Genomic DNA, 25,896 nt, shown 5'->3' with positions numbered 1-25,896 from the left:
GGCTTAAATGTAAGTAAAATAAGCTCTTGATTTGGATGGATAGTTAGTGGGTAACTCAGCTCTAGAATGAAGGAGGTTTTTACTCCTCGATGGCAGCTGAAGGGTGGAGGGTTCCAGGTTTTAAAGGACTTCATCATCATCATCCTCATCATCATCTGTCAATCTGGGTAGGTGCTCATTGTGGATCATCAGAGCAGGAGAATTTCCTCTGTAAGTTTGAGAAGTGATAGATGATGCACTTTTTAAAGGTGCCATAGAAAGGAAAACTGTGTTTACCTTGGCATAGTTAAATAATAACAGTTCAGTACATGGACATGACATACCATGAGTCTCAAACACCATCGTTTCCTCCTTCTTATATAAATCTAGTGTTTGCAAAAGACCACCGAAAAATAGGTCAATTCCAACATAACACCGACTGTTACAAAACTTTCCCAGGATTGTTAATAGTTACGCCTCCAACATTTGCATCGCCCAATCATCGGTAACGTCAGCACATTAGTAAAACAAGGCAATCCATTGAAGGGACACGGTTAGCTTAATGCTAGCGTTAGCCTGTTACATTGCAATACATAGGATTTGACTTACCACATAAACAGAGAGATAACTGCGCTGTTGATGGTGAATGATGGAGAAATAACTGCCTGATGATTTACAGATCCCAAGTTTCACTGAGAATCAGCTGAACTTGTGTGGTAAGAAGCACTCCCTCTGCATCATTACTTTACACAGAGGATCACTGTAATGAGACTAAAATGTCGGCGATTCAACAAACCACATATTAAAAGCGGCTAGAGCTCCTAATTAAAAATATATTTTTGTCAATGTTGCCAGCTATAGAGTTGAGCCGCTCTGTGAAACAGCCAATCGGAGCAGAGCTCATTAATATTCATGAAGCTTCCAAATAAGGCAAAAACAGAGCATTTCATTCTAGGGGCAAATCCTAGGGTTGTAAATGGACCTGTAAAACCGTTTCTGGAGATTTTTTTGCCCTTTCCTATGCCATATACCTTCTATGTAGATATCAGAGAACAATTTAAAATCTTCTCTCAATGCATTGCATTCTATGGCACCTTTAACCCTATGAAACCTCCACTGTCATATTTGATAAGCAAGGGCCTTAAAATGATCAACATGATCAATACTTTACTGTTAAACCTGTCACTCAATCTACTCCATGCCTTTTGCCATCTGATTAATAGTTTAGACTTTTTCAGCAAGTAAAATGCCTTTTAGTTTAATCGGACAAACATCCACCTTCAGCTTGTGCTTCATGTGTGTTTTTTGCTATGAAATCTTGATTTTCATCAAGTAAATGAAAGAATAAGTGTGATGTTGGTAGTAATATTTCAAGACGAACACTTACCAGACTGAAGCAATTTACCTTTACTTGATTATCTAGACATCATATTTTAGACAAATCATGTTAAAATGTGTGTCTCAATTATGATCATCACTTTTGAGGGAGATTTATTTGTTCATCTCTCAGTTGTATTGCATTGTATTATATGTTCTGATCATCAAACTAAGCATTTAAATATCATTTTGCTTAGACATATTATTGGAGATATAGAGTGACAACTGATATTTATATAATTTTATGTAAGTATCTGCTGTACTGTCATAAAAATTCATTACAAACATTTCATACAAAAATTTCATTTTACTTTTTGGCCATATAAATATTAACATTTGTACTAAATTGCACATTTTTGCTCAGTTTGAGTTTGAATATATATTTTTCTCTTCTATATTCTCACTATATCATATATGAGTCATAACAGCCTGATGTATCAGATATGATGCTCAACTTTTTTTCATTTTTTTTTTTCATGCAGATTTTTATTCTGACTTTTATTTCATGTGTCAGGCTTTACAGGGTTAAAAATGTGTTTGTGCCAGGTGTTAAAGTAATTTCAGCAAGTCCATATTTGTGACCCTGGACCACAAAACCAGTCTTAAGTAGCACAGGTATAGCAATAGCCAAAAATACACTGTATGTGTCAAAATTCTCAATTTTTTTTAATGCCAAAAATCATTAGGATATTAAGTGAAGATCATGTTCCATGAAGATATTTTGTTAATTTCTTGCCATGAATATATAAAAACTTTTGATTAGTAATATGCATTGCTAAGAACTTCATTTGGACCACTTTAAAGGTGATTTTCTCAGTATTTACATTTTTTTTTTTTTTTTTTTTTGCACCCTTCCAGATTTTCAAATATTGTCCTATCCTAACAAACCTACATTAATGGGAACCTTATTTATTTAGCTTTCAGATGACGTATAAATCTCACTTGAAAAAAAAAAAAAAAGACCCTTATGACTGGTTTTGTGGTCCAGGACCACATTTGTCTTATTTCTTGTGATAAAATTGTATGTCATAGTTGATTGGTCTTTATATCAGTCATCAGACACACTGATCTCTAAATGGGCATCAGCTTTTAGAAAATCCAGATCCAAATGCTGAATGCTGAAAGTTTCATAAATCTTTTCATAAGTGTGAAGTATGTTTGAATCTGACTGAAGCAGCACTAATTGTTCATTAATGAGCTAATTATTCAAATAAAAAAAGCTCAGGTCAGGTCATAGATGTTTTCTGTCTATTGTTTATATGTTTATTGCACAAAGTATTTTCTACACAACGTTTTTCCTTAGTCTGACACATTATAAAGCTAGATTTACACTTTTTATAGAGCTATAATTTAGACTTTTTATTGCCAGAAATATTTTAGGCATGTTGCTTTAAATAGTTATTTAACCAACCACACTCCTAAAAATAAAGGTGCTTCACGATGCCATAGAAGAACCTTTTTTTGTCTAAATGGTTCCATAAAGAACCTTTAACATCTTATGTTTCACAAAAGTTCTTTGTGGTGAAAGAAGGTTCTTCAAATTATAAAAAGCTAAGAAAGAGATGGTTCTTTAAAGAACCTTTGACTAAATAGTTTTATTAACCTTCCTGGACTAGTCTTACAGTGAATGATTCATCAGTGCATGTTATACACCAACGAGATGAGGAATAAACACAGTTATTCTGTGGTTAACACACCTGAAAACATTGCACAATATGTATTTGTCAGCTTTACATTACGTCAGATCTAGTTTTGCAAATATGGGCAGTGGTTTCATACTTTGGCGTGACTTTGAATTTGCCAACATCATGATGATAAAGTTGAGATGTTGCGCATTGTCAGACTTTAGCTCCGTGTGCAAAGGTCACACTTGTACTTTATGTCTAAGGAACATCTCCGAAGGCAGTTAAGAAATGTGAGCGACATCAAGACAATTATGATCTAAATTTGTCTTATTCTTCAGTCCCAGACCATGAACTACGTGGGTCAGCTGGCAGAGACGGTGTTTGTGACCGTGAAGGAGCTGTATCGCGGTCTGAATCCGGCCACGCTCACTGGAGGAATTGATGTCATCGTGGTTCGTCAGCCTGATGGAAGCTACCAGTGCTCTCCGTTTCACGTGCGCTTCGGGAAACTCGGAGTCCTGCGGTCCAAAGAGAAAGTGGTGAGGTGGATGTTTGTTAAACTGAAGTTACCTGCTGTCAGTTGCTAGTTAATAGTGTAAGCTGGTTGTCCTGGTCAGGTTGAGGAATCGGTTTGTTAAAGCTGTCGTGCTTGTCTGATACTATGTTCCTCTTTCTCAGAACTAAGTGACCTTAAACACCAGAGCATGGGTAGAACGTCTTGTTAGCAGAAAATAGTTATCAGGACATGCAAGTGTTTCAAAAATGTGTCAAAAACAGGGCTAGCACATTTTGTCAGAATGAAAATGACTACCTATTAAAAAAAAACATGGGAAACACATTTTGTTAGATAGTAGTGAGAGTGTTTTCATTTGACAGCAATAGCATTTCATTTAACTGATTTAAATTGAACTTGAAAAAATTAGTATTTTTCTATTTTATGTCAAATTTGTGATTCTGGACCACAAAACCAGTCTTAAGTAGCACGGGTATATTTGTAGCAATAGCCAAAAATACATTGCATTGGTCAAAATGATTGATTATTCTTTTATATCAAAAATCATTAGGATATTAATTAAAGATCATGTTGCATGAAAATATTTTGTTAATTTTTCTTACCATAAATGTATCAAAACCTAATTTTTGTAATATGAATTGCTAAGAAATTCATTTTGACAACTTTAAAGGCAATTTATTTTTCGCAGTATATTGATTTTTTTGCACCCTTAGATTCTAGATTTTCAAATAGTTGTTTCTAAGCCAAATATTGTCCTATCCTAACGAACCATACCTCAATAGAAAGTGTAATTATTATGCATGTAGATGATGTATAAATCTCAATAAATAAATAAAAGACTGGTTTTGTGGTCCAGGGTCGCATTTAATTAGTTTAGTTCATTTTATTTTAATGTTAATTTATTGGCAGTCATATTTTTTATTCAGCAGAAATTACATTTAACTTAAATTGTAAAATAATATTGCTAAATGAAAATGTGCATTGCATTACATTTGCAATAAAAGTTTAATTAAGTTTAATTAACTTGAATTGAATTATATTGCTGTTAAATAAAAATGAATGCCATTAAATGTTCTGTAAAATAAAAATAAATGAACTAAAGTTAAATAAAATTTCACTGCTGTTAAATGAAAATAGGTCATCATTAAATTAGCTGTAAAACAATAAGATTTGAAATAGTAAATTAGGTTTAATTAGGTTAAATGAAATGCAATTGCATTTAAATGAAAACTTGACTGCTGAAAAAAATATTTTTTTAGATAAATCTAATGTCAGTTATATTTTTATTCAGCAGCAATTACATTTCACTTAACTTGTAAAATAATATTGCTAAATGAAAATATGCATTGCATTAAATATGCTGTAAAATTAAATTACATTACATTAAATGAAGCTCCATTGGTGTTAAATGAAAATAAAGGATTGTCATACAAATGTTAGTAAAATAAAAACATATTAACTAATGTTAAATAAAATAAAATGTTAAATGAAAATAGGGCTGTCATTAAGGTTTAAAATGATAAATTCAATTTAAAGTTCATTTAATTAAGTTAAATGAAAACTTGACTTCTGAATAATAAACATATTTATCTTAGTTACCTTGTTAGCAGCAAGCCTGAAACATCCTGATACTCATTCAGCTCGTATAACTGCTTTATTCATCTCTTCACAGGTGGATATTGAGATCAATGGAGAGCCTGTGAGCCTGCATATGAAGCTGGGAGACAATGGAGAGGCGTTTTTCGTGGAGGAGAATGAGGATTTTGAGGTCTGTCCAGACAAATGTGAGTTTTCTAATCTCTCATGTAATGTTCTGTTTTTGTTCTCACGATATTCTCTCTGTGTTCATCTCAGACCAGGGTTCCCGCTCATCTCTGCACCTCTCCGATCCCCACCGATGTCCCAGAGTTGTCTGAGGTGACCGAGTCTCCCTCCAGCGTCACGTCCTCCTCTAGCCGCCGCAAAAAACGGCGCAGGAAACGTGCGCGTTCGGACATGCATCTGCATGAGGAGGCCAGTTCCTCCTCAGACGAGAAAGAAAGTCTAGATCAGGACGCCCTCAAGGACGAGTCGCTTTTGGCCGCAAGGTTAGAGGTTTACTAAAGTTATTGTACAATTACTTTTTGAGAAATTGGCCAAAACAAAGTAAGATTGTTGGCTGCTTATTTCATGAAGCTCTAGCTCTAGATCACGTTACAACTTTTGCACTACTACTGGTAATAATTTTTGCATTGCAGCATTGCACCAAACCTGTTGAAACATAACTCTGCATATAAACTAAATATTTAAGGATGCCTCCAGCTGTAAGTAACAGTTAGAATAGTGACTCAGTTGCATTATTAAACTTGTGTTTTTCCTGACAGACTTTAATCCTTTACACTTGTTTACGTTTTAAGCAAGAGAATATTATGTTAATAAGTTACATTTTAGCAACACTTTTTCATGCACCTGTCAAGTTTGAGATTTTGGGCTTTTTGATGTTTCATAAAGTGTTTTTTTTTCAGACTAGTGGAGAGAAAACACCCAAAAGACACTGTTAAGTGTTTCTTTCATAGCACTTTATCTATTTGTGTCAATAGATTTCAATTACAATCCCTATTTTTAAAGGCCGTTTTCTCAAAATGATTTTTTTCTCCTACACTGAGCCATAAACCTCCACTTCAATAGCACTTACTCACTAAACTTTAAAGTTTCTGTCTATATCCTGAAGGTTTTTACAAAGGGATGTGTTTATATATGATTTGCTTGACTTTATACAACATTTTATTGACAATATGAGATACCCAAAATCCCCTCTGGAAAAACATTTGACTCTGATATGTAAAAAAAAAAAAAAAAAGTTAAACAAGAATTTTGAAGCTGACTTCATCCAGTCTTTAGATTTTTGTACTAGAAATGTATGCAAACTAGCACATACTTCATTAAATACTGCTTTATTTGCATATTTAAACCTAACATTTTAGAAAACTTGCAAAACAAAAAATGTTTGCAATTATCAATGTAATCAATTAACTTGGTAAGTAAGGTAATAACTATTAGTTTTTTTTTACTCTATTCACCTGCAGTGTCTTGCCTTATATTACCATTTATTGCATTTTTTAGCATCATGTGTGTTACCATGATGGTGTTTTATATCTGTGTGTGATTCTGTGTACATCTTCTATATTAGTATTTACCTCAACTTGTGGAAAAGCTACGGAATTTTCTTTTACTGTATATTAAAGATTAGTCTGTAAACCTTCCAATGTTGCTGCCATATTGTTTACAGTACAGCTCTGGCACCACAGCTGCTGCTTTTTAAAAAATAAATGTCTCAGATTTATTTACAGTGTAACACAGAGTTAGTTACAAACTACCTAGTAGTTACTATGCCCCTAGTTTGGACGTTATTTTCAAATTTAAAGGGATAGTTCACACAAAAATAAAATTTCCTCAAGTTATTCCAAAGCTTCATGAGTTTTTTTGCTTCTGTTGAACACAGGAATATATTTTGAATAATGTGGGTAAGCAAGCAGTTGGAAGTCAATGGCTACCAGCAACTGTTCGGTTACCCACGTATTTAAAATATATGTTTTTGTGTTCAGGTTTGGAAAGTGAGGGTGAGTAAATGGTGACAGAAGTTTGATGATGATTCACTGATGATTTGTGTTTTTACTCTCTATAGTAAGTCTGTGTACTACTCGATGTCAGAGGAACCCTGTGAGGAACTGTCTGGAGCTCAGAGCAGAGATGTTCATCCTCATTCTGATGGAGAGTGCTCTGTTAATGAGAGGTAGTTATAAATTCTTAAATCTGTTCATATTATGGATATCTGAATGCAAAGCTCTGCTTACTTGCGTTGTCTCTGTCTGCAGTGTGTTCTTCAGTCGTCCCTCATCTCCCAAGAGCGATTCAGAGTTATGTAAGCCGCAGGAGTCCTTAGGGCCTCAGATGCAGTGGAACTGGGGCGCTTTTCCCAAGGTACCGTGCACTGTTTAATTCATAAAGCTTTCATCACAGATAAAGTCACTTTAAAAATGTCAGAATGTTTCCAAACCAAGTGTGCTGCCTACCTAGGCAGTATTTTTAGACACCATGGTCCGGTTTCACAGACGAGGCTTAAGCCTAGTCCTAGACTAAAATGTAAGTCTGAGCTGTTTGAACTGAAAGAAACTTGCACTGACTGATCTTAAAATATATCAGTGTCTTTGTTTTGTCTCAAGATGCACACCAGTAATGTTTTTTTCTAAGCATGTTTATAAAAATTACTTAAATATCCTAATTGAACTATCTGCTAATCCTGGCTTAGTCTAAGCCCTGTCTGTGAAACCGGGCCCATATGTCCACTCTAAGCAAGGCTGCTATAAAAGCCTTAAAAAAAGCTATACATTTTCTGAAGAGTGTGCATAACTCACTGGTGGGGAAAAGTCAACCGTCAAGTTTCTGTGACATTCTGGTTTCTAGATATAGCTTGGGTTCCTCATTCAGTGTAGTCTGTGGGAGTTTTTCTATTAATCCCAGAATTAATTACATTCAGCTCAAAAAATCATCCAAATTGCAGAGATTTTTTTTCAGGATTTTATTTTTAAGTGATAGAAAACAGACTATTAAAAGTTCAAATATTTCATCCAGTGTTATGTACTAATTATTTTATGTGCTTATTAACCCCTGTGAGTAACCTTTAACAGCACAGTGTTGCTTTAGTCTAATTAATTTTGTATTTTGAATTAGAATTTAATTTAATATTTTAATTTTTTTTTTTTTTTTTTGTAATATGTGACCCTGGACCACAAAACCAGTCATAAGGTTAAATTTTACAAAACTGAGATGTATGCATCATATGAAAGTTCAATAAATAATCGTTCTATTGACATATGGTTTGTTAGGATAGGACAATATTTGACCGAGATACATCTATTTGAAAATCTGGAATCTGAGGGTGCAAAAAAAATCAAAATACTGAGAAAATCACCTTTAAAATTCGGCAAATTAAGTTCTTAACAATGCATATTACTAATCAAAAATTACATTTTGATATATTTATAGTAGGAATTTTGCAAAAAATCTTCATGGAACATGATCTTTACTCAATTTCCTAATGATTTTTGGCATAAAAGAAAAATCAATAATTTTGACCCATACAATGTATTTTTGGCTATTGCTACAAATATACCCCAGCGACTTAAGACTGGTTTTGTGGTCCAGGGTCACATATGTATTAGTTTTTTCAATATATGTCTGTATAGTTTTTTTTACTCAGTCAAAAAATCATCCAAGATGGCAGATCATTTTTTTAGTGATAGAAAATAGATTATTAAAAGTTCAAATATTTCATTCAGTGTTATGTGCTAATTATTTTAATTTTAAATTTTCTTAACACCTGTGAGTAACCTTTAACAGTGCAGTGGTGTTTTAGTGTCATTAACATATAGTTTTTGTTAATATTTTGAATCAGAATTTAATTTTGTACTTTCAGTTGTGGTCTTTTTTGTGTTTTTGTCATTTATATTAGTTGTTTTAATATGTCTATATAGTTTTTATTAATTTTTATTTATAAGTTTTAGTTATTTAGTTTCAGTTATTTTAATGCATCAATTTAAACTAAATCAAATTAAGAAATTTTTCCCTGGCATTTAACTGAAGTAAAATAAGTTTTCATTTTTTAAATATTTTATTTTATTTTAGTTTTTTCAGTACTTAAAATAACTTTTCTTATGGTTTTAGTTTTAGTTAACTATAATAACATCATCATAAAGTTTAGGGTCAGTAAGGTTTTTTTTGTCGTTGTTTTTTTTTTTTTAATAAAGTAATGAATAGTTTTATTCAGCAAGGATGCATTAAAGTGATTAAAAGTGACATTAAATACACATCTGTTTCAAGTAAATGCTGTTCTTTTCATCAAAGAAGGAAAAATATATCACAGGTTCCACAAAAATATATACCTGTTTTCAACATTACTACTACTACTAATAATAATACACAATTAATATTATATTTTATTGTTATAGTCCTACATTCATTGTGTTAAAAATCTAAGATAAAACTACTAATAAAATAGTTTTTGCTATAAATAATAATAATAATAACAATAATTTACTAAAATAAAACAATATTTTATTGTTGTAGTCAAACATTTAAGTTGTTGTGTCAAAAAGAAGAGAAAAAACAACTAAAAATGTTTTTTATTTTTATTATCTTTTTCTTATACATAATAATAATAATAATATACTCAAAATTATATATATTTTTTAGTTGTACATTCGTTCAGTTGTTGCGTTAAAAATAACCAATAATTTGATAAAACAACCAAAACAATAAAATAGTTTTATATTATTTTTTATTATAATTTTGCTATTGATAATAATAATAATAATATACTCAATTAATATAACTTTTTATTGTTGCAGTCCTATATTCATTTAATTGTTGTCAAAAAGCAGAGATAAAACAACTACAAGAATAAAATCATTTTATTTTATTTTATTAATATTTTGCTAGAAATAATAATAATATACTTAAATAAATCGTTGTAGTCGTGCATTTGTTCAGTTGTTGCATCAAAAAGCAGAGATCAACTAAAACAATTGTGACCCTGGACCACAAAACCAGTCATACGGTAAAATTTTACAAAACTGAGATTTATACATCATATGAAAGCTCAATAAATAAGCTTTCTATTGATGCATAGTTTGTTAGAATAGAACAATATTTGACCGAGATACGTCTATTTGAAAATCAGGAATCTGAGGGTGCAAAAAAATCAAAATACTGAGAAAATCACCTTTAAAGTTGTCCATATTAGGTTCTTAACAATGCATTTTACAAATCAAAAATTACATTTTGATATATTTACAGTAGGAATTTTACAAAAAATCTTCATGGAACATGATCTTTACTTAATTTCCTAATGATTTTTGGCATAAAAGAAAAATCTAAAATTTTGACCCATGCAATGTATTTTTGGCTATTGCTACAAATATACCCCAGCGACTTAAGACTGGTTTTGTGGTCCAGGGTCACAATTATTATTTTGCTATTAACTTGATTTTTGAGTTAATAGCAATTTGAATTTTTCAAGGGCACAGAGCAGTTCACTCAGTGTTTCTTGTGTTTGTGTAGGTGTGTCAGGCAGAGAAGGATGAATCTGATTCGCTGCGTGACTCGCCGTCCCCCATCACCCCCTCTGACCACTCCCACTTTCGCACGATCCATAGACAAGCGTCCATTGACTTGGACAGCACTGACTCTCCAGCAACGGTGACCGTGGTGAGACCAGAACCTCAGATTGGTACAACCAGCCCAATTCTCTCAGTTGACACTCATACAGTTATTTCATCTTCCATCAACACAAAACTAGACATCAAGGTCACCAAAACGCATGTAGTGACCTTTCAGTCCGTGGACGACTCCATCCCACAGGCTCTGGAAAACAAAGAGACCAAAGACTTACCCGTCGACACAGTTAGCAGCACAGACAGTGCCACTCAGATGCATAATATAACCAGCTCTACAAACACAATCAATGGGAACAATGCTGTCAAAAGTGCAGCTAGTTTAGACACCGAGGTTAATGTAGAAAGCCAAGAAACCTGTCATGAGAATAACATCTCGGTCACATCCAAAATCCAAACCGTCACATTCGGTGAGATTGAAACAAATATGATATTCGAAGCAGAAACAGAGATAAACTCAGCGGATGCAATCACTCTTTTACCAAAACACCAAAGCTCTGTGGGAGGCTCAGAGGAGGGGGCGGGGTTAGAGACTTTACTGACCAATCAGAATAGTGACAGTGCTGGAGTGACACCAGATCTGGAGTCCATCATCAAATCAGAGGATCCGACGGTTCTTGAGTCGTCCAAAGCGACAGACTCTCAGGACAAGAGGAAAGGTAGTGGATTACCTGTATTTATCTGTATTCATTCCAGAGCATTAGTTCAGTTTATTGAATACCTGTATGTGTTGTTCTTTTCTTAGTCAAGCGGAGTCATCATTTGGGACCATCTGATATCTATCTAGACGACCTCTCCAGTCTTAACCCTGAAGTCGCTGCCCTCTATTTTCCAAAGAGGTTAGAGGGTTTATTAGCCAATATGCGCAACCATTTGTTATAAATAATAGTTAAATATTTTTACTTTTTTATAATTTGTATGATTGTTTTTTTCTGATTTTTGACACAATTACTAAATGATTGTTAGACTGCAACAAATAATAATGTTCATTGAGTGTATTATTATTATTATTATTATTATTAATATACATTTTATTATTGTTATTATTAGCAAAATAATAATACAAATAAAATTAAACAATTTTATTATTCTAGTTGTTTTATTTCTGCTTTTTGTCACGACAACTAAACAAATGTAGGACTACAGCAGTAAAATGTAATATTAATTTAGTATATTTTAGTAATAATAATAATAGCAAAATAATAATAAAAGTAAAATAAGTCTATTTTATTGTTTTAGTTGTTATCTCTTTTTGTTGCAACAACTGAACGAATGTACGACTACAACAATAAAATATAATTTTATTTTAGTATATTATTATTATTATTATTTATAGCAAAATAATAAAATAAAATGATTTTATTCTTCTAGTTTAATTTTATTCTTCTATTCTTAACAATACAATATAATATTAATTGAGTACATATTATTATTTTATTATTATTATTATTATTATTACTAGCAAAATAATAATAATAAAAAAACTATTTTATTGTTTTGGTTGTTTTAACTCTGCTTTTTGACAACAGCTGAATGAATTTACAACTACAACAATAAAATATAATTTTGAGTGTATTATTATTATTATTATTATTATTATTATTATTTATAGCAAAATAATAATAAAAATAAAACAATTTTATTTTAGTTGTTTTATCTCTGCTTTTTGACAACAACTGAATGAATGTATGACTACAACAATAAAATATAATTTTATTTGATTATATTATAATAAAAATATTTATTATTATAAATAAATAATAATCAAAATAAAATTATTTTATTGTTTTAGTTGTTTTATCTCTGCTTTTTGACACAACAACTAAATAAATGTAGGACTGCAACAATAAAATATAGTATTAATTGAGTATATTATTATTATTAATATTATTATTATTAGTAGTAGTAATAATAATAATAGCAGAATAATAATAAAAATTAATTAAATCTATTTTGTTGGTTTATCTGCTTTTTAACACAACAACTGAACGAATGTGGGGCTACAACTATAACATACAATATTGAGTTTATCATTATTAGTAGTAGTAGTATTTATAGCAAAATAACAATAAAAATAAAATATTTTATTGTTTCAGTTGTTTTATCTCTGAGTTTTGACACAATAAAAAACTCTAGCACTATAGCAAACAAAATATAATATTAATTAATAATAACAACAATAATAATAACAATACATTAAAATATAATATTGGCTAACTCTATTGTTATTAATTAATACTACTACTAGTAATAATATTTGTATGTTTTTTATATATTTATGCATGTATTTAAGTTTTTTGTTATTTTTTCATCTTAATTTTTGTGTTATGATTATTAGGCTGAATGTTATGAATGGCTGTAATTATCCAAGCAATGCATTGACTGCCTCTTTTTCAATCCCTCCCTCCATCATTTCAGCGAGACAGAGTCGTCGAGCTCAACTCATCAGCCGGATCCGTCTCCTCCCTCGGGTCAGCTGTCGCCTCAGTCACAGGGCAGCGCCAACGCAGACAGCGGCACCGAATATCTGTCCGACTCTACCACAGACTCGCTGGACGTGACCATGTCTCTGTGTGGGAGAGGAGACATCAGTCAGATCAGTAAAGGTAAAGAGACAAACACAATGTCCTTACCAATAAATCCCAATAAGTTCATCTGAATTTCCGTCCTAAACAGATACAACATTAACATTATGTTGATTGCTGAGTTTTTGTTTTTGTCTGATTGTGCTGTGTAGCTCCACCCACAGTGAAATCTTATTGGTCCACAATTCTGTTCAAAATAAACATATGACCACTGGACCACAAAACCAAGTAGTTGCATGGGTGTATTTGTAGCAATAGCCAAAAATACATGTGACATTTTTTAATGCCAAAAATCATTAGAATATTAAGTAAATGTCACGTTCCATGAAGATATTTTGTAAATTACCATAAATATATCAAAATGTAATTTTTGACTAGTAACATGCATTGCTAAGAACTTTATTTGGACATCTTTAAAGGTGATTTTCTCAAAATGTAGATTTTTTTTTTTTTTTTTTTTGCACCCTCTGATTTCAGATTTTCAAATAGTTGTATTTAGGCCAAGTATTGCCCTATCCCACAAAAAAAAATCCAGTTATCCAGTTGATCGATTACACTGATAACTGCAAACATTTTTTGTATTACAATTTTCTAAAATGTTAGGTTTAAATATGCAAATGAGGCATTATTTAATGAAATATGCACTACTTTGCATACATTTCTAGTGCAAAAATCTAAACACTGGATGAAGTCAGTTTCAAAACTCTTGTTTAATTTTTTTGACATATTAGGCTCAAATGTTTTTACAGAGGGGATTTTAGATATCTCATTTCGTCATGCCATAATTCCGAAAAAAAAAAAGAACAGAAGGAAACACTTTTTTTTTTTTTTACCATTTTTTGGAAATAAAATGTATAAAATCAAGCAAACCATATATGAACAAATCCCTCTGTTAAAACCTTCAGGATATAGACAGGAATAAAAATGTAAAGTTTAGTGTGGGTAAGTGCTACTGAAGTGGAGATTTATGGCTCAGTGTAGGAGAAAAGGCTAATTGTAAGAAAACGGCCTTTAAAAATATGTGTTTAAATTGAAATCTATTGAGACAAATAGATAAAGTGCTATAAAAGAAATACTTAACAGTGTAATAGTTTTCTTTCCTGTAGTAAGAAAAAACACTTTCCCCCGGTTTCACAGACAAGGCTTAAGCCTAGTCCTAGACTAAAATGTAACTCTGAGCTGTTTCAACTGAAACAAAATTGCACTGATTGATCTTAAAATATATCAGTGCCTTTGTTTTGTCTCAAGATGCACACCAGTAATGTTTTTTTTTTCTAAGCATGTTTATAAAAATTACTTAAATGTCCTAATTGAACTATGGCCTAATCCTGGCTTAGTCTAAGCCCTGTCTGTGAAACCGGGGCTTTATGTCTAAACAAAGACCAAAAAGCCCAAAATCTCAGACTTGATAGTTTTTGCCTGCAGTGTCTCCCCTTAAAGAGGTAGTTCAACCAAAAATAAAAATTTCCTATTAAGTTATTTACCTTCAGGCAATCCAAGATGTGGATGAGTTTGTTTTTTAGTAGAACAGTACAGAAGATTTCAATGGTCAGTGGCTACTGGCACTTGAGAGTCAATTAAAGCATATACACCAATCTAAAACCTGTGGCTCCTGGCAATATATTGAGGTCTTATGAAGTGATATGATCAGTCTGTGCAAGAAATAGAACATTATTTACTAAATTAACTTGGAATCCAGAGCCTCAGACAAACGATCAGGAGTGATGTACGATTCACGAATAAATTACTCTTTGTTGTGAACTGAATAAACCAGCTCACCAAATTGAAATGACACTTTTGAAACAGTTTGTGGCTCAAGCAGCATAGATCTACAAGTTACACAGTCAAAACTCACTTTCAGACTCCTGACAGTGACTCTAACTCAAAATGAGCCAAAATACAGGTGTACCGAACTCATTGAGCGCTCCAGTTCTGATTCAAACGGATGAAGACTAGTTGGTTCACTTTATATGCTTTAGACATGTAACAGACACAGATTTCAGATCATTATTGGGTGCTTCAACAATATAATTGTTTATACATTACGTTATTGTATGATTGTGATGATTATGCAAACAAACAGGTGAATCGGGTATTCGAACCAATTAATTGAAACAAACTGTCCAGAAGAACCGGTTTGCAGAAAAGAATCAGATTTCCCTGTTTAGCTGCAACTCTGCATTACAGGTTATGATGTTTCTTGCACAGACTGATCTTTTCACTTTATGTGAGCTTGTCAAGAGCAGTGTTTGGGGAAAGTTACTTTTAAAGTAATGCGTTACAATATTGAGTTACTCCCTAAAAAAGTAACTCATTACGTTACTTAGTTACTTTTTACGGAAAGTAATGTGTTACGCTACTTTTGCGTTACTTTTTAAATCTGGGCAGGGCTTGCTTGTTTGATTTTAACATAAAAAGTTTTTTTTTGGCAAATGTAAAAGCCTTTTCACACCAAAAGCCTCAGGCTTTGAGAAATTCACATCTGTTCAGTAGATTGCAAAAGAAAAAATCTTCAGCAATAAAAAAAGGAAAGCAAATGTTAGATTATCTGTTATGGATGAATTGGATCATTAAAGGTTGGCAGCAAAGACACTGGTTAATAAAATGGGATTTAAGGACATTTGTATTATTTAACATTTAATTATTGCAGGTTTGCATTGAATTTCACTGTTTTTATTCATTTTGAAGAACATTGTATCTGCTTTTTTTTAGTGAATGAGATGAATGAGCATGTTCACATTTATTCTAGAACTAAAGTAACATCTTACAAAATCTCTCAACATGGGGACAGGAGAGCTTTTAATCAATAAACGGGGGGAAAGTAGGGGAGAGCGGGGCACAACCTAACACTTTTTGAATTTCACGGTTTATGTAAGTCCACTTGGGGTTCAGAGTACAATTTTTATCCACATTATTTTCACACTTGTCTAGTACAAATATATCACTTTGTTTCATATTTACAGTGTATACGTTTTTTGTTATTTACCTCAAAAAAAAGGAAGTGAAATGTGACAACATGCCCCGTAGATGGGGTACATTGTAACACGTGAGGGGCACGTTGTAACACGACCATATGACAGCTTAAAATGTTATCTGATTGAATGAAAAAAATATACACAACAAACTAAAATATTTTATCAGTAAAATACATGTGTTAACTTTTTCAAATGAAGTAATGACGTTTTTTTTTTAAATAAAAATAATCTAATTTTGGAGTTTGACAATGAACACATCGCAACAATGCTTTGAATGGCCCTGATCGCAACACACAGCTGTACAGTAGTTCAAAACAATGTGGACAAATAGATGAAACACATTTAGACATTCAGAAAAGCACTCCTCTCCCTCCAAACACAGCTCTCATAGAACACCACACACATAAACCAGCCAAAATGCTTCACATTTCTTGAAATAGTAACTTCTGAACATTAAACATTGATTGTCAGCCTTTATTCACCTGTTTCTTGTGGTTTCTTATCAAAATCCTTATAAGTCAATAGTGTAAATTGCATCGCTAATGTCATAGAATAGTTTAATAACAGCGGGGCATATTGTCACACAGTGTTACAACGTTCCCCATCTGCGCCACTGGAGTTTAAAACAGGTTAGTGTCTTCTGCTGGTTTGCCAAGCATTAATAAACTATCTAAACTGATAAATAACAAATTGGAGATTAAAATAACAGCAGTTTTGTCTAATTTTAAATGAATAATAAAAACTGAAATGAAAAGTTCACTTAAGCCAGAAATGTACTTTTACTATGGTAAAATAAATATTCAGCGATATCTTCAAAATGCTTTTGAATTTTGGCGCTCTTTTGTCGCTGCATAGTGTTGCTATGGCAACTAGTAAATAGCGTAAATTTGGTTATGCTAGCATGTGTGGAAATATTTGAACCACGTGTGTTACAATTAACCCCGTGTTAGGTTGTGCCCCGCTCACCCCTAACTGGCGTTACTTATTTGAAAAAGTAACTTGTCGATTAATAAGTAATGTGTTACTTTACTAGTTACTTGGAAAAAGTCATGTTATTACGTAACTTGTGTTACTTGTAATGCGTTACCCCCAACACTGGTCAAGAGCCACAGGTATTCTTTTTGTGTTACCTATAAATGCTTTTTTGACTCAAGTGACAGTAGCTGCTGACTTGCTTTTACGAATCCCCTTAAGATCATTTCTTTGGCTCTTCCTGTATTTTAAACTTTTTTTCCTCATGTCTTACAGAGAAGTTCACGGAGCATCTTGTCAAGTTTCAAGACTTTGTCAACAACCCTGGAATTATCGAAGACCCAAACCTTGTCATCTGCATCAACTCAAAGTTAGCCTGTATAATATGTATTTATTAAAGCAATGAAATGAGGTGTAGTTCTGGTGCTGCTGATTTTAAAGTCAGAGCTGTTTATCTGTTTAATAATGGTCATTTGAGCACAGTGTTGATTTAGCTTTGTGTTCATTTTGTTTCAGATATTATAACTGGGCTGTGGCGGCTCCAATGATCCTGTCAGTTCAGGCTTTCCAGAAGACTTTACCAAAGGTAGGTCAGGTCAGAGATCTTTGATTACTCCTTCAGTGACTAATCATTCAGAGATAAATGCTTGTTTTTCTTTTCCTCTTGTAGAGCACCATTGAGCAACTAGTCAAAGATAAGATGCCAAAAAAGTCTGGCCGCTGGTGGTTCTCCTGGAGGAGGAAAGATATGAACAATGTTGAGGTAAAAATTCAATCTAAAACCGACTCTAACAGTACAGAAATAATGTTGAAGTTATGAAATGAGAAACTCCATTGTGCAATTTCCCTTGACTGATAAGCACACTATCTGCTGACTGTGCCTGTATATCTCTAATACCGCATTGCACGCTATTTTTTTTCATGTTAGGGAAGCCAGAAGCCTGGCACAGAGGGGAATCAGCTTGAAGCATCTGCCACTATTGCTGGTCCCTCTTCACTAAAGTAAGACGTGTGTTTGCATGCATGCAAAACATCATGCACTGAGTGTTTTTACCGAATTATAAACTTTAACAGATGTAATTCAAAAGAAAAAATTCAAATCTGTTTACAACTATTTTAACTTGCATGCTGTTGCATGCTAGTTTGTTGCATGCAATGCACCAACATGAAACAGCCAATAATGCACAAAGAGGTTTATGTGTGTCATGAAAGACAAAAAGACTAAATTATTACTATAAACTAAATTATAACTTTAAGTTCAATTTGCGTGCACCCTATCTTAAAGCATTTTGTTGCCTTTGCACTAAATCTCATGCAACCTGTCGGGGGCTTTTTATATCATTGCATCATTTTGTAAGCTTGTTATGAAAGCAGCATGTGCATGTGTTTTTCCTCTTCTTATCAGAGAGCATTTGACCTTTGACATGCTGAGTCTTTCTTCAGTTAAACATGATGAAGTCAGTATTATCAATGCTGTTGGCTAACTGTGCATTGCTTGTTTGATCTTTGACCCAGTAAAAGCCATGAATTCGTGTTTTTGTTTTGTGTAGGAGTTCTGTTGAACTCTCCAGTGATGAGGATGGCTCTGTCTCCATGAGGAAGAACAGTGAGGTAGTGAACACAGCGCAGTGCATCACTCAGATGTACCGCAAATCCCTCCGACTGACCACTGAACAGATCGTAAGAATCATATCAACAGTATCATCAGAGTTTGTGTTGTTGACTGTTTTTTTCCACATGTGTAGTTCAATAAAAAGAAACAAATAATAAACATTTCTCATGTAATTAACTGTTATGAAATAATATTTGATTTGATTAATTTTCATTACTATGTTAAATTTATGAGAGTTTTTTTTTGTAATGTAATCTTGTCTCCACCTTGGGATAAAAGAGAAAAATAATCATAATAAAATATTTTCTTTCTTCTTGCTTTTCTGAGTTTATATCTCAGAATTCAGATTTTTTTCTGTTAGTTGTGAGAGATACAATGTCATAAATGCGTGATAACTTGCGATTCTGAGTAAAAAAAAAAATCCACCATGGAATAAAACGTCATTGCGATTTTTCTCAAATTCTGAGTTTTTCTTGCAAGTTCATTTCTCACATTTTTATCAAAGCGACACAAAAAGTCTAAATTGTCAGATGTAAACTTAGAAATGTGGGGAAAAGGTCAGAATTTTGAGCTAAAAATGTTGTAATTACCTTTTTTGTTTATTTATTCATTTTTTAATTATGTCATGGAAACTGCTTCCATAGTTTTTTTTTTTTTTTTTTTACATTACAATGATGATAATTTGGGATGAAAATTTGATTTAGGCAAATGTCACAATGCAAAACCAAAAAAACAAACTAATAAACAATAAACAAATATATATTGAAGCTCAATATCAATATCAATATCAATACTTAAAGGCAGAATATGTAAGCTTTTTTGATTAAAATATCCCAAAAACTACAACAGTGTTATATATTTTGCTAACTTGTGTACTTACATTATCCCAAATGTTTCAAAGAATGTTTAAATCCAGAGAAATAGGCCATTTTAACTAGTGTCGGATCGTGTCATTCATAAACATGACATCGGCTGTGAGAATGAAGACATCAACATCATAAAACTGCGCCTTTGTTTCTTTGTGTGTTTTGAACATGCACCCTCTAACAGCAAAAACTTGCATATTGTGCCTTTAATGTTCAAAACTTTAGGTTGCATTATTGAAATACCACTCGGTCATTTGTTGCTGAACAGCTGCTGTTCAATGCACATTGAATTTCTTATATTTTATGTGTGTGTTTATGGCAGGAGAGTCTAAATCTGCGTGAAGGAGCCAATACGGTTGTGTTCAGTGTGACCACACAGTATCAGGGCACCTGCCGCTGCGAAGCCACCATTTACCTGTGGAACTATGATGACAAAATCATCATCTCAGACATCGATGGGACCATCACTAAGTGAGTCTGTCTGAATCTTTGCAGGATTTAGATTAATATCTGTGATAATATGCTGATAATTATGTTTTTGTGGTGACAGGTCAGATGCTTTGGGTCACATTTTACCGCAGCTGGGGAAAGACTGGACTCATCATGGCATTGCCAAACTATATCACAAAATACATCAGTAAGAATCACAAGTTTCTGATTTAATAAAGCACTTCTCGTTTGCTATAAATTTGTGCAGTTTTTATATTTAGTTGGCAGCAATACAAATATAAGCATCATATACTTTTATAATTTTCCCCTCTGAAATGCACTAGAAATAAAGATTAATTGCATATTCATATTTGCTGATAAAGTCCAACATGCAAATAGGCACATTTGCTTTGTTGCATCACATCTTTCTGTTTTATATTTAATGTTGTTCCGTGAGCATGGGCAGTTTTAACTTTCACCATTCTGTTCAGCTGTTTTTGAATATGTTATGTTATTAAATGCATACAATAATTTATATAGTTGATTCATTAACAGATTACTAATACTTCTATTCAGCAAGGATGCATTAAATTGATTAAAAGTGATTGTAAAGACATTTATAATGTTAGAAAAATTCCCGTTTTTAAATAAATGCTGTTGTTTTGAACTTTCTATTAATCAAAGAATCCTGAAAAATAAAATGTATTACAGTTTCCATAAAAATATTGTGCTTTCAACATGGATAATAATCAGAAACGTATTAAAAATCAGCGTATTAGAATGTTCCTGAAAATTCAGCTTTGATCACATGAATAAATTATATTTCACTATATACTCACATCGAAAACTTTTATATTTAATTGTAAAAAATGTTTTAAAATTTTAGACATTTCTGATCAAATAAATGCAGCTTGGGTGAGCAGAAGAGACTTCTTTCTTAAACATTAAAAAAACATACCAACCCCAAATGTTTGAATAGTAGTGTATTTTAAAATAATTTATGCGTTTCTTCTCTTGCAGGAATGGTTATAAGTTCCTTTACTGTTCGGCTCGAGCTATAGGCATGGCAGACATCACTAAAGGTTACTTGCAGTGGGTAAATGATCGAGGAACGGTTTTACCCAAAGGACCAGTGCTACTGGCCCCCAGCAGCCTGTTCTCAGCCTTACACAGGTGAGCAAATACTAAGGACGTCCTCGACTGAAGGATGACTTTTTTCTGGTCTAGTAGTCCTTCATTTTAAGCATTAGTCGACTATTAGTTGCATGTTTATTAATAAACCATGTAAATCATAATAATGAGCAGTAAATTGCTTACATTTGCCTAATAAGTGCTCAAGTGCATGCAAAAAAAAGCTTGCCACAGCGCACCGGAAAATATAATAATTATGTGTCTGGGAGAAACAACAAGGAGAATGCATTAACTTTTTATAATTTATTGATAAACGGCTTAAAGGGGTCATGGGATGCAAAACTCATTTTCATGTGTTGTTTGAACATTAATGTGTGCTGGCAGCTTGTGAACACAACCACCCTACAATGATAAAAATCCACCCAGTTGTATTTTTTTTTAATATTTATAATTAATATCCCCTTGTTAAAATCAGCTCATTCTCACCAAGGTTTTCTTTCTTAATAATCTGCTTGTTAGCAAGCTTCGCCGCTAAATGTGTCTAAAGTAAACATTACGGCTCATAATCCCACATCAGAGAGGGATTATGCATTTAAAGGGACCATGTAATAAAAGAGAGTTGATTTTTTTGCATAGCTGATTTTGGTAAAAGGGTGTTTTTTTACACTACATTACACTACTATTGAGAATTTTTACCCAAAGTATCATTAAGCCCCTAAAGAATCATATAAACTTGTGGAAAATGGGCATCCGATGACCTCTTTAAGAGATAAAGTCTTCAACTCCGCAGTAGTGGATGCACCTTTGTGCATGTTTCATGCGGATTTGATACATGTTTCAGAAACATTTTTTCAGAAAAAAATGTTTAATTTGAAAGTAGTCATTTCACTCTCTATAGATATATTTTTTTATGTCTATAAGGCAAGTATACACAGAGTTTCAAAGTTTTGCGCTCAAGTTCACAGAGACGGCAGAAAGCGCATACTGTTTGCTTAAGTTATTTTACAAAAACGCAAAGTTTCGTTGGTATTCTGAGTGCACAATAACAAACGTAGAATCTTAACAGTCAAAAGATTTATTACTTTAATCTGTATGACCAAAAATCAGTACTTTAAGAGCAAACGTCAGCAGCAAAGACATTGGTTAATAAAATGGGATTATACAGAAAGGAAAACTGGCAGAACTTTTAAAAAAGTAACTCCTATATTTTCTTGTAAATGACAAAGTAATGCGTTACTTTACTGGTTACTTGGAGAAAAAAATAATCTGATTACGTAACCCACGTTACTTGTAATGCACTGGTTGTTGCCCTTGTTTGTTCTTTGTTTTTTGTTCTAAAATGGCAAAAAAAATTTAGCGAAATTTCCCATGTTCACAGTCGGGGTTGAAAGTCTGTTGGTGTGTGGTGTGCTGTCTGTGTCGCATCACTGTAGGAGTTAAATCTAGGATTTTATTGTGCTTATGTTTGTGGTCTCTCACATTTTAGTGTGTACCCAGCATAAGCAGCTAATATTTTGGTCGAGCAAGCCTCTTCTCATCAGCTAGCAGCCCTAGCAGATACAGATCATTAATGTAGATTACAGCGGCTTCCATTACTGACTGTACCACGGCTGAGACTACTGTTAATGCAAGTGTGTGTGTTTTCTCTCAGGGAGGTGATTGAGAAGAAGCCGGAGGTGTTTAAGATCGCCTGTCTCACTGATATCAAAGATCTGTTCAGTCCGGTCAAACAGCCTTTCTACGCTGCCTTCGGAAACAGAACTAATGTGAGCTTTCCATCAGTATTACAAACATGTGCATCTCCGGCGAACGATGGGAAAGCCTGACTGTATTTTGTGCCTGTTTGTAGGATGCATATGCGTATAAGGAAGTTGGTGTACCTGAGACGCATATCTTCACTGTGAACCCCAAAGGAGAACTCATACAAGAACAGACCAAAGGAAACAAATCCTCGTAAGTCACATCTCTTACAAACACTAAGCAAAAAGGGCAAATAAATTATAGCGAACAACGACGTGACGCGATAAAATAGAGTCAGCAAACAATGTGGGCAGTGTGGAAGCATTTAAAACTGTCCGAGAAAGACGCAAAAATCAATCCGAGCACCGACAGCGAGAGACTGTTTAGAAGAGCATCGCATGTCTTCAATGAGAACAGAAAGGTTACTGCATGATGACTGAAATCATCCATTAGTCAATAAATTACAGAACGTTATGTTGTCTAATACACGCACCAATTGTATTTATTCTGACAGCGCTGCATAAGCTCCTTAGACAGGGTTTAAAGTCCAAAGCATGAAGAAAATCTGTATGATGAGAATCATTCATAAATCTGCTGCTGTCAGCAAAAAGAGGTCTTGCGGGTTTCCGCCAAAATAAAAGTCAAGAATTATAAATGTATTGTAATTTTACTGTTGTCCTGTACAATAAAAAAAATAAAAAGTAAGACAAAAATAATGATGACAATCATTCCAACAGCGCTATTTAATACGTTTATTCTAACATTCTCCTTTGCTCAGCAAGGCTGCAGTTATTTGTGCATTAAAAACACATGCCAGATTCAAGAAGGGGGTCTTAAAAATGGCCAAAGAATATTATTTTACTATAATTTTATGTTAAATTGTGCTTTGTTGGTAAGCTATAATGTCTACTAGAATGTTAAAAATGTTCAGTGTTACGTAAATATTTTTTGTTGTTTTGTAATTGATTTTTTGTTTTTGTTTTACCAAGACAAATTTGTAAAAAGCAGATGTTGGCTATTTAATTTATGCAATGGTGAAAAAAGCTGGCAAAATACATAAATCAGAAAAAAAGCACTTTTGGTCTAAGGTTTGAAATAATTATTGCATTTTTAAAATATTTTTAAAAGAAGTCTCTTCTGCTCACCTGCTTTGAAAACAGTAATATTTTGACATATTACAATATAAAGTACCTGTTTTACATGTGAATATAAAACAAAATAGAACTTATTTCTGTGACCAAAGCTGAATTTTCAGCATCATTACTCCAGTCTTCAGTGTCACATGATCCTTCAGAAATCATTCTAACATGCTGATTTGCTGCTCAGGAAACTTTTGTTTGATTTTCATTTGTGTTTCAGCTATTCTCATCTCAGTGAGCTTGTGGATCATATCTTCCCCTTCATCTGTAGAGATCCAACCACATCCTTCGACTGTCCTGAGTTCAGTCATTTCTCATACTGGAGGGAACCGTTGCCTCCGCTGGACCTCGCTGATCTCGTTTAGACACGGCTTCTTCCACTCCTTCAACTCCAAACCAATCATCTGTTCAGTTCTACCTCTTTCTCAGCATTTCTTCTCATTTTCCTGTAATATATGATAATACACTGCAAAAAATGCTTTTCTTGCTTAGATTTTTTTGTCTTGTTTGCAGCCAAAATATCTAAAAATTCTTAAATCAAGAAGCATTTTCTAGACGAGTAAAAAATGTTTTCTTGTTTTCTTTTTTTGAGTGCGTTTTGCTTGTTCGAGGCAAAAACACATCTAATTTTGATTTGCTTTTTCTGAAAACAAGAAAATAATTTCTATTGTCTTTTGGCTGCAAACAAGACAAAAATTCGAAGTAAGAAAAGCATTTTTTGCAGTGTATATCCTGTTTATATGAGCCGAATGCGTCTGTGCATTTACAGCCAAACCTGCTGTAGTATCAAAACTGGAGACAAACACATACGCACAAGCCTGTGAGTCTAACACATATATGATGAATGTGCAATGGTAATGGTATAACACTACACTGAGCATCTGTGTCTTCATCAGAAATGCTCAGAGAAGCTCTTTTAACTCACAGATACAAACAAACCCATTAAACTCAATAGAGTGCCTTCATATAAACCTGTGCACTGTGATTCTAGTACTGGTCTGGGGTTTTCATCAATGTATGTTTATTTCAAATTGTCTGCCAAATAATGGCCTTTGACTGTTTCTGGGCTTTTATTTGTGCTTTTTACAATCATTTTTTACAGTTGATTTATTTGAGTGGTTACTGTAAGAGAGTTTTATCAGTGAATGCTTTATACCGCTGAACTGTGTTTTTATTTATTTCGAACATTTAAATTGAGCTAAACAAAGACGGTCTATATGTATTTGGCTTTCATTTATTGTATTTAAAAGAACATTGAAACAATAAAAAAATTATTAAGTGATACTTTAAATTTACTTTAAACTTGACTGGACTTTTTTAAGATGTATATTTAGTGGTGTTTCCCAAAGTAAGCATCTCTTGCTACTTCATTAAATGTTGTTTTTAAAAGTGCCTGACAAAGACTGCTATAAAGATGAAAAAAATAAATAAACTATGTGTATATAAAGGGGGAAATATCAACCAAAAATGCTGTTAAAATAAAATTACTTAAATATTAAATATAATATACTTATATTATTGTTATTTTTAGTTAAATACACAAAATTGGCACAAAATATATTTTGAATACAGCTTAAGTCAAAAGTTTACATACATATTGGACTAAAGCAATAACTCACTAGAAGTGAATTTACCACAGCTAAAGGTGTTTTTCATACATTGTGTAACTTCAAACTCATTATTTTATCAGTTTGAATCAAAGTAGTCACAGTAGTTTCTAATGTAACATCCAGTTCAACAG

At 32.9% G+C, this 25,896-nt stretch overlaps 1 protein-coding gene across 1 annotated transcript; it reads left to right on the top strand.

The window, feature by feature from the left end:
• LOC141346972 (phosphatidate phosphatase LPIN2) lies at positions 1-25,446 on the top strand. Its single transcript, XM_073851944.1, has 20 exons — positions 1-167; positions 3,320-3,520; positions 5,168-5,263; positions 5,350-5,582; positions 7,160-7,267; positions 7,350-7,455; positions 10,594-11,365; positions 11,452-11,545; positions 13,125-13,312; positions 17,515-17,608; positions 17,755-17,824; positions 17,909-18,001; positions 18,167-18,240; positions 18,789-18,918; positions 20,039-20,187; positions 20,267-20,353; positions 21,166-21,318; positions 22,928-23,042; positions 23,126-23,229; positions 24,376-25,446. The coding sequence occupies exons 1-20, from the start codon at positions 90-92 to the stop codon at positions 24,518-24,520; spliced, it is 3,090 nt and encodes a 1,029-aa protein (XP_073708045.1). The 5' UTR covers positions 1-89; the 3' UTR covers positions 24,521-25,446.
• The last annotated feature ends 450 nt before the right edge of the window (positions 25,447-25,896 follow it).

The sequence above is a fragment of the Garra rufa genome, chromosome 12 (assembly GCF_049309525.1).
Source record: "Garra rufa chromosome 12, GarRuf1.0, whole genome shotgun sequence".
NCBI classification, from domain to species: Eukaryota; Metazoa; Chordata; class Actinopteri; order Cypriniformes; family Cyprinidae; genus Garra; species Garra rufa.
Note: the sequence above shows the minus strand (reverse complement) of the source record. Positions and strands in the feature narration are given on the sequence as shown.

What these genes read in the sequence shown, in the direction of transcription:
- LOC141346972 (XM_073851944.1), top strand. Translation starts at nt 90, where the DNA reads ATGGCAGCTGAAGGGTGGAGGGTTCCAGGTTTTAAAGGACTTCATCAT. An exon ending in AAGATATGAACAATGTTGAG is followed by an intron (nt 18,002 to 18,166) that starts GTAAAAATTCAA and finishes TTTTCATGTTAG; the next exon opens with GGAAGCCAGAAGCCTGGCAC. An exon ending in CTGTTCTCAGCCTTACACAG is followed by an intron (nt 21,319 to 22,927) that starts GTGAGCAAATAC and finishes GTTTTCTCTCAG; the next exon opens with GGAGGTGATTGAGAAGAAGC.